At 36.8% G+C, this 20,118-nt stretch overlaps 1 protein-coding gene across 1 annotated transcript in view; it reads left to right on the top strand.

Annotated features, from left to right (window-relative positions):
- LOC106883397 (uncharacterized) overlaps positions 1-17,822 on the top strand; it is a 26,917-nt gene extending 9,095 nt beyond the window's left edge. The window contains exons 2-5 of the mRNA XM_014934391.3: positions 8,132-8,241; positions 12,925-13,073; positions 13,631-13,783; positions 14,861-17,822. Coding sequence (XP_014789877.1) covers positions 8,132-8,241; positions 12,925-13,073; positions 13,631-13,783; positions 14,861-17,229 — 2,781 coding nt within the window. The 3' untranslated portion in view covers positions 17,230-17,822. The remainder of the gene's footprint in view (positions 1-8,131; positions 8,242-12,924; positions 13,074-13,630; positions 13,784-14,860) is intronic.
- Positions 17,823-20,118: the final 2,296 nt, after the last annotated feature.

Raw genomic sequence — 20,118 nt, 5'->3', positions numbered from 1 at the left:
ATTTTATCGACCCTGAAAGGCAAAGTCAACCTTGGCAGGATTTGAACTCAGAATGTAAAGTGTCCAGTGTGCTAACGATTCTGCCAGCTCACCACCTGAATGATAATGCTTTCAAATTTTTGGCACAAGGCCAGCAAGTTTGGGGGAGGGGTGAATTGATTACATTGACCCCAATGCTTAACTAGTACTTATTTTATCGAGCCTGAGTGAATGAAAAGCAAAGTTGACCTCGGTGGAATTTGAACTCAGAATGTAAGAACAGGCAATACGTTGCTAAGCATTCTACCAGCTCATCACCTTAATAATAATAATGAAGATAATGAAATTATTTTTAATATAGTGGCAAAGCCAGAAATGTACTGGAGGGGAGGGGATCAGTTGATTAAATTTACTCCAGTATTTGATTGGTATTTAACTAGGTTGATTTAATTGACTATCTCCCCACCCCTACCCAATTTTTAAAAATTCCTTCCTCAAAATTTCTGGTTTTATGAATGTGTTGAACATGAGAGAATGCTGTTTGACTGCTCTGAAAAAATGTCCAATAACAATGATTAAAAAAAACCAAAAACAATTGAATCAAACGAAAAAAATTTGAAGGATAACTATGTAAATAATATTTGTAAAATGTATTGATCCTTACCAGGTCTATTAGAAATGTCCACAGTATTCATTGATTTCATGTCCTACGTAAACAAACTATTAAGACATGGTTCATATCGGTAACAGACCCAGCTGTCCGCCCACAATCATAGAGAGATGTCTCAAATAATTCAAATGGTAACTGTATCTTATGGCCCAAGGTTCATTAATAGAGGAATCCATCTTCTGAATCTGGTACATTAAAAGCACAAGAAAGGTTGCATGCCAAATTCAACGCCAGCAGGAACAGATACACCAATATCTGATGATAATGATAATTTAAATAGAGCCAGACACGACTCTTCGACTCTTTCAAATATAATATAAATGGATGCAAGAGGAATATGTTTCTGTTTGTCCTTCTCTTTCTTGTCATCATTTAATGTCCCACTTTGAAGGGTTTAAGCTGGACAGATCAACTTTAGGACTTGTTTTAAGTTTGCTATTTATTCTATTTGTCTTTTCTTTTAGCTTGCCAAACCATTAACAAACTAACACCAGCTATCAAAGCTGTGGGGACAAAAACAAGGACACACATACACAAATGTGTGTGTGTGTGTGTGTGTGTGTGTGAGAGAGAACACAGGTTTGGCTGTGTGGTTAAGAAGCTTGCTTCCAAATCACTTGGCTCTGAGTTCAGTCCCATTGCATGGTACCTTGGGTAAGTGTCTTCAAATAAAGCCTGGGCCTGATCAAAGCCTTGTGAGTGGATTTGGTTGATGTAAACTGGAAGAAGCCTATCAAGTGTGTGTGTGTGTGTGTGTGTGTGTGTGTGTGTGTGTGTGTGTGTGTGTGTTGGTGCCTCCATGTCTTGACATTGCATGTTTGTTGTAAATGAGTATCCCTGCCATTTCCAATCCTCCATTATACCACTGACCCTAGTGGCTTCAATAGAATTTGAACTCAGAATATAAAGAGCCAGAACACATATCACCAGGCACTTTGTCCTGTACCCTAACCATTCTGCCAGTCCACCCCGTATTTATTCCTGTACTAAATTTTATTCTGACATTCGTTTCCTTGGATACAGAATTGGAGGAATTAGCCAAATTTATTAAATACTTGAAAAAAAAATAGTCTTTGAAAGTGATGAGGCAACACATTGCCATGTCCACTTTGCATAAAGTGACCAGCAAAATGCAGCCAATACTACCACCACCACTATACTACTACTACTACTACTACTACTATTGTAGCCAGGAACAATACTACCCATTAGTATTAACCTTTACAATCTCAGAATAGCTAGATTTAACATACAAAGAGATGTCTCCAGAAAAATCTCTTGCAGAACGTTAGGCTTACAATCTATCTTCTTGTTCGACCAAAATTAAAGTAGCGATGGTGGTGGTGGTAGTAGTAGTAGTAGGAGGAGGAGTCTTTATGTAGTGCTTCTGTACTATGGAAGAGTTAATCTCTCGTCAACATAATTTTTTTCCTTCTTCTGGGATCAATAAGATAAGTACCACTTGAGTATTGGAGTCGACTTGATTGACGATACTTCTTGTGCTTAAATTCCTGACCTTGTTCCAAAGTTGGAAATCCTCTTCATAATCATTGTTCTCATCATGATTCCTCATGATCATTATCCAAGACATGCCGAACATGGCATTCTTATAAATCTAGGAGTTATCAGATATTTGTCTCACTCTTTTAGTTCTTTGCTGTCCACTATTTTTGTAAATAAGGCTCACCACAGGCCTTTTGGCTTCATCTGAACCAAGATTGCTATACAAACTACTTGAATATCTCGGGGTCACAACAATAACAAAATATCTCTGAACAAGACTTGGTTGTAAATTGATGTAAAACTGTCTGGAGAAACTAAAACAATAAAACAATAACCATTAAGAAATGCTGAATATATTCTTTTCTTCTTTTACTTGTTTCAATCGTTGGACTGCGGCCATGCTGGGGCATTACCTTGAAGGGTTTTAGCTGAATAGATTGACCCCCACTACTTATTTTATTTTAAAATCTAGTACTTATTCTATTGGTATCTTTTCCCAAATGTTAAATTGCAGGGATGTAAACAAACCAATGCTGGTTGTCAAGTGGTGGCAGATACAAACACAACTACAGGTGTGTGTGTGTGTGTGTGTGTGATGGAATTCCACACAGTTGCCATCTACCAAATTCTCTCACAAGGCATTATTCGTCCTGGGGCTGTAGTAGAAGACTGTAGTGCAATGGGACCGAACCCTAAACCATATGGTTGCAAAGTAAGTTTCTTTACCACACTGCCATGCCTGTACCTATATAGCAGTAAAATTTGGTAGCCATTGAAGAAAATTGTCTCTGAGTAATGTATGCCTAAGAGAGGAAACAATGTCTTGATCTCAGATCACTTCTTGTCTAAATGATTCATGGTTATGATGACAAGCATCTGAATGAGAATCTACTGCTATTTCATTGATTCTGGACCGAATAATTTATTCACATTGACCCAATTCACTCACTCATACGTTACTAGGTACATCTATCCTATCAATGAAGAACCATATTTGATGACATACAACATGCATTTTCTCCTCTTAAAAATCTGTTTAAAAAAATCATCCCAGGTTGTCTATGTGAGGTTGGACCTCTCATAAGCTCATTTTGTCCCTGACATTTTTTTCCTGAAGATAAGCTACTGAAATTCGGGTGCATCTGATATACCCATGCATCTTTTATACCATTAATACAGTATGTTACTTATGATAAAGTGTGGTAGGTATTAAAAAAAAAACACACACACACACACACAAACATTGCCTTAATAATTCCCTTCAGCAACTGCAAAGGCTTTTGTCAGAATGGTCACACACAATCATGCTAGAGTCCCTCTGGGGATGGCAAGGCAGACAGCTGAAAACATAGATTATTATGATCAAAGTAAATCTTGAATCATTCTTTCGTTCTGGCGTATACATAGTGTCCACTAGAAGAGGCTGTCTCATCGTTTCTTGTGAAAAATTCTCATGAATTGTCATGTTTTAGTCATCTGAGTCTAACGTTAGTCACCTTCACTCCCTCCATTACTATTTTCTCACTTCTATCATCACTTGTTCACCACCACCGTTCCTTTCCTCATCATCATTATGTAGGAGCCAACACAGAAGCCTCTATGACAGTCTATATGGTTGCTCAACCTGCTAGAAATAGTAGCTGAATCTCCTTTGAATGACAGCCTCCTCCTTCTTTCTCTCTCTCCTCTTCCCTCTTTCTCTCTCCCTTGAATGTATTTCTCGTCCTGTGTATGACGAGAAGGAAAATGTTTGTCAATCACATTCACTTAAATAAACTGTAATGTCTCTCCTCCTTCCTCTGTTTATGTGTGTTAGCATTTGGTTATGCTAGTATGTGTAATGTATTTCGCCTCCTCTCTCTCTTTCTCTCTGTATGTGTATATTTCTGTGCACGCGTATGTTTGCCTCCGGTGCTAAAAAGTACTGTCGCAGAAACTAGCAGAATGTCTTGTCAGCCGTGCCAAACCCTCATTGTTCACACTGCTGTGTTCCCAGTTATCTCGTTCCAAGAAAGGAAGCTGGTGTAAAATATTAGATTGGCTGATGGTCAGGAAAAATGGAAGGAGAAAGTCACACCGACACCATCGACTATTTCACAAGGCATAAGTTTGGCCCTTCTAAGCATTTTAATAAACTTGGCAGGTAACACACGTAGTCAGTTTTTGTTATCAGAACAAATTTAGGTCCACATAAGATATCCACTGGTTATTAATATTGTTACAGTTGTTGTGAGTTTTAAAAAAACTTTCAAAACCGCTTTAAAAGTAAACAGTTACTTTTAACGAACGATTTAATCGACCACCACCACAGAATAAACTTACTACGGCCATTGACGTCAAACATTCTTCTGCTATTCTCATCGATTCTCTTAATGTGAATCAGGTTATCATAATTTATTGTACAGCAAAAGTTTTCTAAGCTGTTGCACTGTTAACATGTTGAGTTGAATTAATGTTGGCATTGAACAACACTCCACGTTTCAGTCTTGCCGTGTGTGTGTGTGTGTGTGTGTGTGTGTGTGTGTGTGTGTGTGTGTGTGTGTGTGTGTGTGTGTGTTACCATGTGGGTGGTTTTGACGTAAAAGTCAATGACTCAGGAACAATCTCTTCATGCAGCCTTCAGTAAAACCGTAGATTTCGTGTAAACACGTAGCAATGTTCTGTATTGGCAAATAGTTAATGCAGAAGTTCAAAGGATGTGATATTATAATATTCATGCAGTGAGCGAGAAGTTTAACATTTCAGGTAGATCCCTTCGTTGGAGAGAGATGAGACAGAGGTGTTATTATTGTGTTGCTAGAGATAGACCAGAAGTTGTGAGAGTGAAAGGAAACATTGTTATATTACGGTGAGGGAGGGAACATTATTATTATCCAATTATTATAATAGTGGAAAATAAGGATGGATGACGACGGAAAGGTGTCTAGGAAGATAAATGTTGGTGTGGAGGCGTGTAAATGGGGTCAACTGTCAAAATTACTTTTGACAGTTGACCCCATTTACGCCAGCAGATCTGAAAAACAGTTGCCCGGAGGCGGTAAAATGGAAAAGAATCATACATCGCCACACATATATATATATATATATATATATATACATACATACGCATGTTTGTGCACAGACATTCGCACATATACATAGTTCCTAATTTAAGCACAAGGCCTGGAATTTTGAGAGGAGGGGTTAATCGACACCATCGCCTCCAGTTATTGACTGGTACTTTATTTGATGGAACCTTGTGGTTCACTGTATCCTGTCAAACTGTCCAACCCATGCCAGCCTTGAAAATACATTAAACAATGATGATGATTGCACACAGACACGTACACAGAGCATAAATAAAATGACGTTGGCATCTGAAACTCATGAGAGAAGCAAAAACAAATATTCGTGAACAAAATAGAAATAGTAAATAAAATATTGAAAAACATTTTACTTATTGTTTCATTTGTTAATAAAAAAAAGTTTTTTTTATCTCATTTTGCTTTTCTATTTTTAGCTTCAAGTGTGGTACTTAATGTATTCACAACAATGATATATATATTATATATATATATAAATATATCTACACACACACACACACACACACACATTAAAAAAATTATATATATTGCTTAGTCAAAGGTGGAAGCTCTCTCCCCCTCTCTTATATTTATATATTTATCATCATCATTTAACTTCCATTTTCCATGCTGGCATGGGTTGGATGTATTGCACAAGACTCCAGTATCAGCTTTGGTATGGTTTCTGCGGCCAGATGTCCTTCCTGTATGTGTGTATGCGAGGAAAAAGTGGTACATTTCAATATCTTGGGTGGGGAAATGCGAGTCTTTACCACAGAATCATCAGTTGAAAAAAATTATGAGAATGGGATGGCAGTTGTAGTGTGAGTAAGGTGATGTTGGGAAGTGTTGAGGTAGAAGTTGGTAGCGGTGGACATATGAGGCCTTTTTCTAGCTGCAGCATCTGGCCAGTTTTAACATTAATCTGGAAGAATATTGAGGTTGGATATGGCTGGTTTGAATGCTAAAGGGTTAATGATATCAAATATTAGGGCTTTTTTTTTTGTTCTGGACTGTGTAATCTTTGGGTAGGTTGTGGTAAAAATCTGCATTGCTAAGCTGCAGGAGAGCTTCTGGTAGAGGTGAAACAACTGACCATCAGTAGCACAACCCCTTGTTAGCCAATTTAATTGTGACATCTCTCTGGTGTTGGAGGTGTTGAGGTGAATGCACGGAGTTCCCGAATGGTGGGTGCTCAAGTGTTTGACTTCTGTTTTTTTCAATTGAATGGATCCAAATCCGGATGATACTTCTTTGCAAATAGGTCAATGGAGCTGAACTCTCTCAAGTCAAGTGTTTATGCAGAACTAGGGTTGTCTAAACTCCCATGAGAAGCAACCAGACGGAGGAAGTACTTGGTAGCCTCATGTTGGCCAAACTCATTTCACTTACAGCTGAGTAGACAGGCATTAAGTATAAAAGTCATCAACTGTGAAATATTTTGGACATTGTTTGTAATAGTTTCTTTCCCGTTCTTTTTTCCTTCCTGTAGAGGAGTGTTTGCAGCAATCTTGGTTCTTCTATAAATAGTTTCAGTAATTTTTGATTAAAAAAGACTCATTTTCTATTATTTAACTTCTTACAATGGTTTAACACTTTCGATGCCTGTGATTGGTAGGATACAAACTTCTTGTTTGAAAGTGATCTATCAAAATTTCATTTTACTTTGTTTCTAACACCAGCTTAATAACGATAAAGTTATTTAATTAAATTCTTCATTATCTTCAAAATTAACTGAAACAAAACCAGCCCATTTTAACAGAAATATACTAACAAAGGGATTAAGGCCAAAATTCTATAGAATTTGAGAGGAGCACTCCATTGGTTACGACGACAAGGGTCCCAACTGATACGATCAATGGAACAGCATGCTCGTGAAATTAACGTGAAAGTGGCTGAGCACTCCACAGACACGTGTAACCTTAACGTAATTTTCAGGGAGATTCAGTGTGACACAGATTGTGACAAGGCTGGCCCTTTGAATTACAGGTATTTAACTTCGGTTTCATTCAGCTCCAATGCAGTTTGAGCTACACAAGTTACATCAGTCAAACTGTCATTTTCTTGTGTAGTTAACCATAATTAATCATTCCCTGATAAGGGAAATTACATAGAACATCATAAGAGTGTATGAATTTAGTTTTATGTAATTAATTCTGGGAAGTTAACCGTCAGAGAGAACATACTGAATTGCCAATCATAGGATTGTCAATTTAACCTAGTTTGTAATATCAGACGTGTGTAATTTGTGTAATTGCACTTAAATGGTTCTGAACTAAAGTTAAATATGTCCAAAGAATGCCAACATTGCAATATTTCCTTTGTCAGATGTTCTTCTTAGGGGTTAATACATATATATATATATATATATGCATTAAAGAAAACAAAAAATAAAACAAAATGATAGTGTTCAGTATGTCGGCGACAGGAATTTCTGTCAAAGAGACATGGTTAAACAAAGTTGAACATCATCTCCCTCTTTTATTATTACTCTCTGTGCCTACTATTACTCTCACCCCATCATGAGGAATAGTAGGAGTGTCATTGACTAGTAAGGGGGGGGGGGCTCAGTGTGACACACAGAAATTAGTTTTTGTATTTATTATATTAGATATCAGTGTCATTAATATTCTAAATATTGTAGAAATGAAAGAAATAGAAAGAAATAAAATCATAATTTGAATAAAGAATAAGTTTTATTAACCTAATAAAATACTGTAGAATCTTTTTCTTTTAATGACATTTAATTAACACAAACTAGCACAAATTCTCTTGAATCTAATTAACAATACATTTTCTTTTATTTAGAGTTCTGGTTATTTGAATACTGGATAAGAGGAAGTTTACTGTATATGGTTCTTCCTCAAAAATAAAAATCCTCTAAGAAAAAATTTAAATAATCTGTTATATTTTTCAGAAATGCGATGGACTTGTGCAGCCTGAATACAAGAAATTCTCCATTGATCCACAGATCACATCTTTTGAGATGTTACAAGGAATTCTGGCAAAAGCATTTAATATCAAAAGGTAAGTAGTTACATATTTTTCTCTATTTGTTTGTGATCATCTGGAATTGTTTTTTTTCCACCCCATCCTGGTTGGGTGATTTGCCCAGACTAATGTAATTCTTTCATGCCAGATGTTCTGATCAAGGGATGTGGTATGAGCATCTGGCCTAGGTTTCAGTTATATTTGTCTTTCACTCACTGAAATATCTCATCTGAAGATGATACATGGCTTCATCATCATCATTGTTCTAATGCCCACTTTCCCATGCTTGCATGGCGTGGACAGAATTTGCTGGGGGCAGATGTTTTACACCTGGATGCCCTTCTAGTTTCTAGCCTTCACCTATTTCCAAGTAACGTAATATTTCTCTCATGACCTGACATATTTTCACAGAAGACTGGAAACAAAGGACACCACTTGCATGACAGAGACACACATTTACAACAATTGCACAAAGTCAAGGCAAGGAGACAGTCACACACAACAGGCTTCTTTCAGGACACTTATTGCAGGGGTCCTTCAGTTTTTCTAAGCCCTGTAAAAGAACTTAGAAGAAGATTGGGCCCCCAACAAGGCCTTTTGCAGTACCCTTAAAGGCAGAAACTTCTCAGCACCCCCTCATATAATTGGGTAAATCAACCTTGGGATATAACTTGTACTGTTTATTGATCCCAAGAGGTATCTTGAACTCTAACTAAAGAAGAAGAAAGCTGAATCCTAAAAGCATTCTACTGGTTCCATTTCCTTTCCTCTACCCCAATAATAATGGTTTCTCTTTTGAATTGAGTACAAGGCCACTTATGAAAAAGTAGGATAACTTGTGGATTGAATCGATATTTTGCAGATGATAAAAACAACTGAATTACATGGTTTATAACCCTGAACAGCTGTTGACTCAAAGTACAAACACATTATTACATGAAAGTGTTCTCACACATTTGAAACATTTTCCCATCACATGCACACTCTAGACCAGTGATGGGCAAACTGTGGTGGCCCATGGCACTTGCTGAATGAAACGCCAATGAAAAATGACCTCAAATTGTTTTTAGTAGTGTGGCCTGTCTGGTGATGAAGTGTGTCTCATGTGGCCCACTTCTCGAAAAAGGTTGCTCATGCCTGCTTTAGGCAATGTCTAAAGAAAGCTTGTGCCTTCACTCACCAAAAGTTTACAACCACTGGTCCACTATCATGAAAAAAAGAAACAAACAAATTTATTAACAGATTTCGTTAATGTTATTACAAATAATGTCTATTTACGAAATTTTATTTAATTTCTGCAACCTTTCACCTCTCCATTTAAATTTGGTTTGCAGTCTGACATAGTTAATTGACCAACTATTTATATCAATTTGTTAAAAGCATTAACAACTTTGTATGAATATATTTGTAGTTTCAATTTAAAGAACTTTTGAATAGATTTAGGAAGAATGCGTAGAAGATGAAACAAGTAAAAGCATTATATTAGTGTCTTTCATTGCAATTATTCTAAATATATATTTTTGATATTTGCTTTGTTTCATGTTCTCTCCATTGGCTGTTGACAATTTACTGCCTGTTGCTTTTGTACTTAGCCAAATTCAAACTAAACCATCCAGTATTATTGTGGATGTTGTTTGTTATGGTTTTGCTTCAACATTGTGACAATGTTTGCCAGTTCATTGCCGTTCTAGCAGCAGACACAATCTTACCAAGGTTGACTTCGCATCACATAAACAGAATTTCAAAGTTTGCGTTTTTTCATCGATATATTGTGTAGAATTTAGAATTTACAAGAAATTGTTTAACTCGCATTTGTATTAGACCGAAGATGTCATCATCTTAAGATCAAGAACAGTTGGACTAAAAATTCCATTGTCATTCTAACCAATTCTAAAAACACAGAAGCTCGATGAAAAGTTGTTTCTTTAAAATCTTTTTAACACTTTCTTAGCAAGCATTTACGGACCATATTTTCATATGTAAGAGTTTTACCTGATGACTATTCACTTAATTCCAGGTATGGTTTTTATGTAAATATATTTCTATGTATGTGTACATATATCTGCTTATTTTGATTGTCTAGCAAGTGATTTGATCCTAAGACTCTCTGTTGAAACTGAAGTAACTACATTGTACTTTTAATAGAAGAAGCCATTTACTCAAGGTGCCAGGTAGTGGGACTGAACCTAAGGCCACACAGTTGGGAAGCAAGCTCCTTAGCCACACAGCCATACATATGCCTTATAGTTTATGAAAATATTAGATTTATTCAACGAAACAGGATCTGAAAAATACCTTCTTAGAAATAAAAGTATTAGTGAACAAAATTCAATTTACCCTCATGACTAATTTTTATCCTAATTTGAAGAACCAAGTGAGTAAGGAAACATCATTAGTGCAACCTAATTAATAAAAGTTGCAATTATATAAAAGGTGGTTAGCTGGCAGAATTGTTAGCATACCGAGCAAAATGCCTCATGGTATTTCATCTGTCTTTATGATCTGAGTTCAAATTCCACTGAGGTTGGTTTTTTGCCTTTTGTACTCATGGGAGTTAAGATAAGTACCAGTTAGGCACTGGGGTTGATGTAAAGATAGATAATTACTATAGGGAATTAAATAAATTACTAAAAATTTGTATGAGAATACCTTTATTTAAATTATTTTCTGTGATTTTAAAATTTTACAAATCTATAAGCTTAGAATTACAATTAAAACCTTTCAAAATTTGTTTCAGTCGAGGATTCCAGCTTCTTCTTCGGTAGAAAAGTGACTGAGTTTGTTATCTTCAAAGTAGGCACACATTGTTTGGGTACACGAGGAAGACTTGGGGAATATCATGTTTGGGGATATCATTATGCATCTAAATTCCCAATCATTCTTCTTGTGTGAAGAATGGTTTTATATGTACCAAACAGATGAAAATCTCCTCAAGCATTGTCATTGTACTCCCAAAAAACAGACTTGCTTCTTCTACATTCTATTTTTAATTAATTTCAATTTCAAGATTATCACCTCTATTTTTGTTGACCAGAAATTAACTTTTCTATTACCATATTTCTGATGAAATACTCTGCCTTTGCTTCAGTTAATTTTGAAAGTTATAAAGAATTTAGTAAAATAGAATAAGTATCAAGCTTTAAAAATAAGTCCTGAAGTCGATTCATTCAACTAAAATTTCTTCCAGGCAGTGCCCAAGCATGGCCACAGCCTAATGACTGAAACAAGTAAAAGATTAAAGATTAAAGATTAAAGCTTCACATCCAGGATTCAGTGTGATTTTTCACTGAGACATTTCTTTGAAAAAATTAAGTGCTTCTTGTATGCCACCAAATACAGTAATTAAAATTCCTCGTCTAATAAAGATTATTAGCACCCATTTTACTATTTGTTTTCCATGCAGCCGTCTTCCCTGGGTATTCCCCACATTCCACCACCATCAAGTTATTCAGTATTTCATGTGTGTTTTGCCACATAATCTGTTGATATTTGACAGAAGGCTTTAGCAAGTGAGAATGCCAGTTGAGGATCCAACCATTGTGCAGAGCCTCAATTTCTTTCAGTTGGTTGAAGGAATTTGAGAGCCTAGCAGAGCATTTGATTGACAATTTATTCATTGTCCCTACAAGTACAATGGAAATGTTTTTTTGTGGTACTAATCACATTAATAACAATTAATATATTTCAAATGGTATGATGACAATACGCATACAATAGTAATTGCAATAATAGCTCATAATTTTATATATCACAATACATGTACAATAATATTCTTATAATAGTCCTAATATAATAAAGCAACACATAATAATAATCGGTATTGTGTAAAGTTTGGCAATAACCATTTGTTTTTGATCTGTGTTTGTTTTAACCGAATACAGGAAATAGTGTGTGTAGGCTGTTTACTACAATATGTATTTGTTTGTCAGGGATATATATATATATATATATATATATACACATACATACATGTGTAAAATGTACCCAGTGCATTTTGGAATGTGGTTGGCATTAGGAAGGACATCCAGTCATAGAAATCTTGTCAAAACAGACAATTGGAGCCTGATGCAGCTCTCTGGCTGGCTAGCTCCTGTGAAACCATCCAACCCATGCCAATCTGATCTGGCAAGATTTCTACAGTTGGATGCCCTTCCTAACGCCAACCACTCTGAGAGTATAGTGGGTGCTTTTATGTGCCACTGGCATGGGAGCCAGTCAGGTGGCACTGACAATGGCCACACTCGAATGGTGCTTTTTACGTGCCACTGGCACATACATATATATGTATATATAAGTGCAGTCATAGCTGTGTAGTTAAGAAGTTCGGTTTGCAACCATCTGGTTTCAGGTTCAGTCCCACTGAACAGGCAACTGTCTCAGGTTGACCAATGCCTTAGGAGTGAATTTGTTTGATGGAAACTTGTCTGGCTATGTGGAAATATTACCATACTCGAAGGAAATAGGTGAGGGTTGGCAACAGGAAGGGCATCTGACCACAGAAAAACTGCCTCAATACACTCCTTGCAAGCATGGAAAAATGGACACTAAATGATGATAATGTAGTACATCTTGAAATAATTGGAAATCTTAAACCATATTTGCCCAGCATGGCAGCAGAAAGGAAATATAACGACATTAATACGTTTATCTAATGTTAAATTTAAAAGACTATAATCACTTGATTATTCTATTTGTTTATTTATTGTGTTCTTCTTGCAGTGATTTTTCTACCAGTTACTTGGCTAAAGCTTCTGATGGCCAGAAAATTTATCTCAGCATGTTGTCTGATTGGGATATGGATGCGGCTTGCCAGTGTGCTTCAGAACCATATCTTAAGCTTAAAGTTGACCTGAAGCCATTTGAGGAAGGTATGTCAAAATCTCTTCTTTAACTTTTTTTTTTTTTGCTGTTTAAGAGGATAAAGTTAACTGGGGTTTTTTTTTGTACTAGAGGCAAACACATACACGCCCAGGCATGTAGGTACATAATACAGATAGAGAGGGTGAGAAGAAGAGACATTAGAATTTATTAAATGGACACGATTGACATAAACACCTTGATTAAATAAATACTGGTGTCAATAGAAATCAATTAAAATATTTGAAGCTGATGCCTTTCTTTGGCTACACTACAAGAACTGGAACCAGTACGAGAATAAACCATGGCCTGCGAGTTATATACATCTTTTTTTCTTTTCTTGGTACTTAATGTGTGATCTTCTGATGGATAATTTTTTTGTTCTTACGTCATAAATATTAATTATGATGTAAGAAAGAAAAATTGATAAACATGCATTGAAAAAAACTTTAATAAGAATCAGTTATGTAATAACAAAGTTAACTCTGTGCCTGCGTTCGTTGCCAAAGAGTAATGACCAAAAGAAAGTTAAAAGAAAAGAGAAATATATCTTTAAAAATTATTTCAGGTCTTGAAGATTGGGACATCATAACCCCAGGGGATATCCCTCAGCTGAAAGTTACAGCAAGCATGTTTGAGAAGAACTCCTTCCTTGGTGCCTTGACTGGTAGCATCACAAGCCATGTAGAGAAGACTTTATCGCAGGTTCAAAAAGTCATGGGTAGGTATTATTCAGAATATTCTAGAAATGTACCATACACTGACAAAGTTTATGAAATAATTACTTTATGAAATTTTACATCTTCTGTTCAGGTTTTCTGTTTCTAGCACTGGAGTAAATATTTTTATTTAACTGAATGTAATTTTAAATCAGACAATACTTTAGTGGATTCTATGAGACACTGAATAGAATAATCAGTGATATCCCTTATAGAAAGTATGATAAATTAAGCACTTATTATATATCAAAAGTGATATCATTTTTCGATAATATGCTGATGATGTATCACCCAGAAATTCATTCATTGAGAATATTACACAGCACTAACACTAAGGATATGCAAATTAGTAACCCCGTTTCTCTGAAGCTACAACGTTTGATGTGTGTAACAAACAAAATGGCTTCTTTCTCTGGGACTGGAACAAGTGACATAGACACAGCACCTCTGAGTAGACCCTAGTAAGGATTGAAAAATCATTAAGACTGCTCATCATTTTTTCTGTCTACAGAGAATGAGGTAAATTTGACCTGTTTGTGTGTCTACTACGTAGGTTTACGTAAACTGAATTTATACCTTATTATACCTACTTCTCCACATTGAGAGGTTACAGCAGCAATATTGTAGGCATGTGATTAGAATGTTGCAGGAAGATTCTTCAAACCAAGCCAGCCAGCAAGAGACTTAGGAGTAGACCAAGGGCAAGATGGTTGGGTAATGGCCATGGTTTCAGTTGGTCACGCTTGGGAATCCAGCCAGAAAGTGTAATGATGGTCGCTTCTAAAAGGACCCTATGGAGAAGGTGCCTGAGGACTCAACTCTCGCAACCCTTCCAAGAATAATGAGTGGAGAAGATGGATGGATAGATTACACTTAGCAGTGTACTTTATCATTGTGTCTAGTTTCTTGCTAAGCAGTCTAAAGCTTTACTCAGAGATGCACTACAAGATTTGTGGTAAGCTATGACCTCTGCATAAATGCTAGCTCAATGTTTGACAATTTTTAACCCAATAATATAAAGCATTGTCTTTATTACTTAAGGAGATCTTTGACTTCCTCTCTTTTCTATTTTCCCTCAGGTTTTAAATCTTACGAAGATAATGCTGTGAAAGCATTGAAACCAGCCATGACTGATATGGAGTTTCACAACTATTTAGACGGTGATGGACATCTCATCAGACCCCAGGAACTCCGACTGAGTATTTACCAAGGTGGTATTGAACCATCGCTGCGTAAAGTGGTCTGGCGGCATCTTCTGAATATTTTCCCTGATAACATGTCGGGGAAAGAGCGTTATGACTACCTGAAACGAAAGGAGCAGGAGTACTACAAGGTGCGAAAGCAATGGAAGGCACATTTAGAGACGGACACAGCCTCCGATGAAATCAAGAACATCATTTCAGTGGTCAAGAAGGATGTGCTAAGAACAGATCGGACTTATAAGTTTTATGCTGGGTCGGACGATAGTAACAATATCCTGTCTTTAATTCACATCTTAGTAACCTATGCAGTAACACATCCTGATATCTCCTACTGTCAGGGCATGAGTGATTTAGCTTCACCTTTACTAGTCGTTCAGAAAGACGAGTCTCATGCATATCTTTGCTTCTGTGGCTTGATGAAACATATGAAGATTAACTTTCATCCAAGTGGTCAAGCAATGAAGATCAAGCTACAGCATTTGTCACTGCTTCTCCAACTCTATGATCCTCTATTCTACACTTACCTCTGTGAAAGCAGCCCAAATCACCTTTTCTGCTTCCGATGGCTTCTTCTTGAACTGAAGCGTGAATTCCCCTTGGATGATGCTCTTTATATGCTGGAGGTGATGTGGAGTACGCTACCTCCAGACCCGCCTGCTGTTGAACTTGAACTCACTGATCCGCATTATTCTCCTAGTTTAATTTCTTCTTCACCTTCATCCCCAACACTAAATTTCCCTCAGAGTATGTATGCCAATTTCCTTGCACTCCGCTTAAAAGATGCTGCCAAAGCTCGAAACGTAGCACATTCAAATAGTTATGATTCCGACAAGACAACTGATGCGGAGTCAAATGTGAGACTGAACGGAGTGAAGAAATCTTCTAATTGCATCAACATCCAAATTAATCAGCATGATGTCTCACCTATGGAAGAAAGTTACTCCGGTGGAGATTTCCCAGCTATGGAGGATGCTACAGCCAAGATGATGCAGGCTCGTTCTTCAAGCATTGATAAGTCGTTGTGCAGTTCTCCTCCTCCTCAGTCACATGGTGGTAGTGATGATGTGTTTGCATTTGAAAGTTCTTCCTCATCAGGTAAAAGCAAGTTAAGTGTCGGAAGCATCAATCCATGTCACAAAACAGATTCGGGTGGGATAAAAGACAGCGGTTCTTTCGAAGACACTCAGTTTCATTTATCTCTTGAGAATGTAGAGAAATTTCAAACCACGGAACCATCCAGTTCATTTCATTCCCCAGTCTCTGAAGTACCAAAGACCAAAACAAAAGTAAAGCACAAACCGGCTCAGCTGTCTCTAAACGTAGCCAAGCCAATGGTCACTCCAACGTCTCCAAACTGTGATAAAAGTCACACCGAGGATGCTGACTATGTCGATGCCACTGACAGTGAGAACGGGACTCCAACATCATTTGGCCAACAATGCCCACAGTTTAGATCAACTGTTAAAACTCCATCTCCAGGTAACCAACCTCCCCTCCCCCTATCACTTCCACTAACACTCCCACCACCTCCACTGCCGCTACCACCATCACAAATGAAAAAAGTGCACACTAACGACTCCATTCTATCTACTTCTTCTTCGTCTGTGGCATCATCTCAGATGGTTACGCCAAGCGAGTCACCTGCCAGTGGGGACACATCCCATCTTCCTACAGTCCCTTGTTCCTTGCAAGCATTGCAACATCCGGACATACCTCCACTTCCATTGCCGCCTTCCAATATTTCAACGTCGTCATCTTCATTGTCATCTCCTCCTTACCCTCCCCCGGCAGACTCTGCCTCGACCCATTCCTCCTTTGATGCCAGCTCCCCATCCCAGCTCGCTGTAAATGGTTCCACTGGTGTGACCACCACCATTTCTAATCCTGCTTCTTCGCCAACTAACATTACCAACACCAATACCATCACTACTGCTACTACTACTACTCCTGTAAATGAAAATGCTACACTGGACCGGTCGCAGAAACTGCCTCCACCACAGGATTTTGGCGCCGGCAACCCATTTCTCATGTTCCTTTGCCTAACTATTCTCCTCCAACACCGTGATTTAATCATTAACAAGAAACTGGAATGTGAAGAGATAGATATGTATTTCCAGAGATTAACTCGCAAACAAAATGTTCACAAAGTTCTTCACCAAGCGAGGACTCTCTACACCGAATATCTTCGCAATCAGCAGAAGCTCGATGAAGAATTCAAATCCATTGAAGATAGTTTAAGTATCTGAGATCCATTCTTAAGGATTTCATTTGTTGGTAAGCCAAAGGAGAGGCAACAAACCAGAAAAGCTAAGGAACTGTGATCACGTTTTGTTGGTGTGTTCACCATATGATGTTGTATATGATTGCGCCATTTCACAGTGTACCATTTTGGTTGAACCATTTGGAACCATCTCTACAGACCCACAACTTCCCCTTATTTAATATTTCACCCTAAAATAAACCTTGTAAAATTTTGTATATTTACGAAAGTGCACATAGAAAAAAAAAATTGCACATGCATACACATACACACATATATACAGACATATGCACTCACCAACACATATATAGACATTGCAATCTGTGACCTTTACTATTATGTCAACTTGTATACAACTATTTTTTGTTGTATGTGTGTTGGTGTACACACAAGCTTGACAAAGTGCAATGGTGTGCAATGCAACACCAGCATATTAATAATGCTTTAATGAATTAATTATTTAAAGAAAACATTCTTGTCAATGTTTTTAAACCATTGTCCTGCAGTTTTATCTCATTGCAGAAGTTTGTTCCAAAAAGTTAAATTCATTATATGTAAATAAATTTTAAAATATTGAAATTTTTTCTTTGTGTGTGCAATATTTGAAGAAAAATTATGTTAGTTGGAGTGGAGACATTTGCACTTGATATTGTGTAAAGGTTATCAACTATTTCTTATTAATTATTTATTGTTAACGATATGAGGGGGTGATAAACAAACTTAAATAGATCATATGATAACCCATTTCTATTAATTCTTTAATATTAAAGTGCTTTAGAAGCTGGGGACACACACACACATTTATTTCATCATCATCATTTAAATGTTCCTTATTCATTTTGGAAATCAGTTGAACAATGGTGTGAGGATGTCAAGGTCCCATTCATCAACATTCCAAGTGTAGTAGCCTATGGGATTTAAATCAGATGAATTTGGAGGCCACCAATTTCATATTACAGAGGTTGTCTGACTTCCATTCATGGGTTAAGTGGGCTTTGTGGAAACCTGTTTATGTCAGCCAAGGACAGTCTTCAATGGCACATGGTTGGGAAGCAAGCCCCTAGAGCACATAGCCATGACTGAGCCTCTATATATGTCTACAATATATATCATCATCTCCAGTAGCTTGATGTTGGATGTTGAAAGGCTAAAGTAAGATAGAGGGGGACAAGCTTATGAAAATTCATTGAACAGGCAAAGGACAAGATTATTGTCTGGAAATATAAGGACAGCCATAGAGACATGTTTGTAGCTCAATAGCTGTTGTCATGACAATCGTCCAACTTTATACCCAGTAGCTTATACAGAAAGAGAGCAAAACACATTTACGGCCAAGATAATTTAAACAAATTCTAGAATCTTGAGATTATCTCCCCTTTTCAGGTGAAACTAGTCTTCATCGTCATTTGGTAACTATGACATCCTCTGTAGGCAGAGATAACCTTAGTACATCAAGAATTTATATTGTGTGGTATTTGATAGACCTGTATTAGTCTACGTTGCTCACATACATGCTACTGACTACGGAGTAATTTTCTCTTAGCTCACTTTTTTTTAGGAAAATAGTAAGACATAGGATGGCCAGTGAAAAGGGTCAATATATAGGGAGATAAACACAAACAATAATAGTAACAGACACAGCTGACATGGTGAACACAACCCTATACAAATGTAGAAGCAAGCACAACACATATCACTGGCACTCCATCGGTTATGATGAAGGTTCCAGTTAATCCGGAACAACCTGCTCATGAAATTAATGTGCAAGTGGCTGAGCACTCCACAGATACGTGAACGCTTAACGTAGTTCTCTGGGAGATTCAGTGTGACACAGGTGAGTAGACTGGAGCAATGTGAAATAAAGGATCTTGCTCAAGGACACAACACATTGCCAAGAAATGAACTCACGACCCTGCGATTATGAGCCGGATACCTAACCACTTGGCCACTCAAGAACATAACACATATCAACCAAGCAAGGTTGTTGTGAAAGCAGCATGTTTGCTCATCCAACTCCACACACAAACAACTGGATAGGCAAAGGCAGTGTGTAATGTTTGTAAATGGACACAAAAAAAAAAAGAAGGAATAAAACGGGTACAGAAATGGGTGAGCAGAGCAGAGTTTCCTACATTGGAAATAAAGTGTTGGGCTTTAATTCTTTAGCATTTAAACCAATCAAATCTGACTCAAACTGGCCAGATTTCGCCACTTAAACCTATTCTACAATGTCATTCTAAAAATTAATAATCACATTATTGAAATCTCAATGCTATGAGATAGTGGCACAAAATTGCGACAGGCCATTGTGTGACACCTTGGGCCACTGACTTCTGTAGCCCACAGCAGACCAAGGCTTTGTGAATGGATTTAGTTCACAGAAACTGAAAGACCATATATATTACTATACATATATATAGTAATAATATTGGGGAATAAAATAATTATTCCAACCTTACAGGTAAGATTCAGTATAATAATATTAGACTGAATTTCGTAATATATATGTATATAACTAATTTAGAGACGAACTACAACTCGGTCAACGAAGAACCGGTCCCAAACGATGCTGTGAGACATATACCATATAAATACTAATCTAAAATTTTAATAATATATCACGCAAAGAAACATTCATCATAAAAAAATATTTATCTAAAAATCAAATAAAGTATAAATTGGACAGTAAAAATTAATAATATAATGTATAAAAGTCAGTATTTGGCATTAATATCATTAGTAAAGTTACAAACTAAAAATATTCAAATGGAGTATTATAGTGAACAAGGTTAAAATATTATGGAAGAAGTAAAAAACGTGTTAGTGTATAAAGTTAATAAAAAACGTATGTCAATATTGTTTAGAATAAATTTAA

The sequence above is a fragment of the Octopus bimaculoides genome, chromosome 25 (genome assembly GCF_046866305.1).
Source record: "Octopus bimaculoides isolate indiv1 chromosome 25, ASM4686630v1, whole genome shotgun sequence".
Classification (NCBI taxonomy): Eukaryota; Metazoa; Mollusca; class Cephalopoda; order Octopoda; family Octopodidae; genus Octopus; species Octopus bimaculoides.
This window is presented reverse-complemented; position numbering and strand designations above follow the sequence as displayed.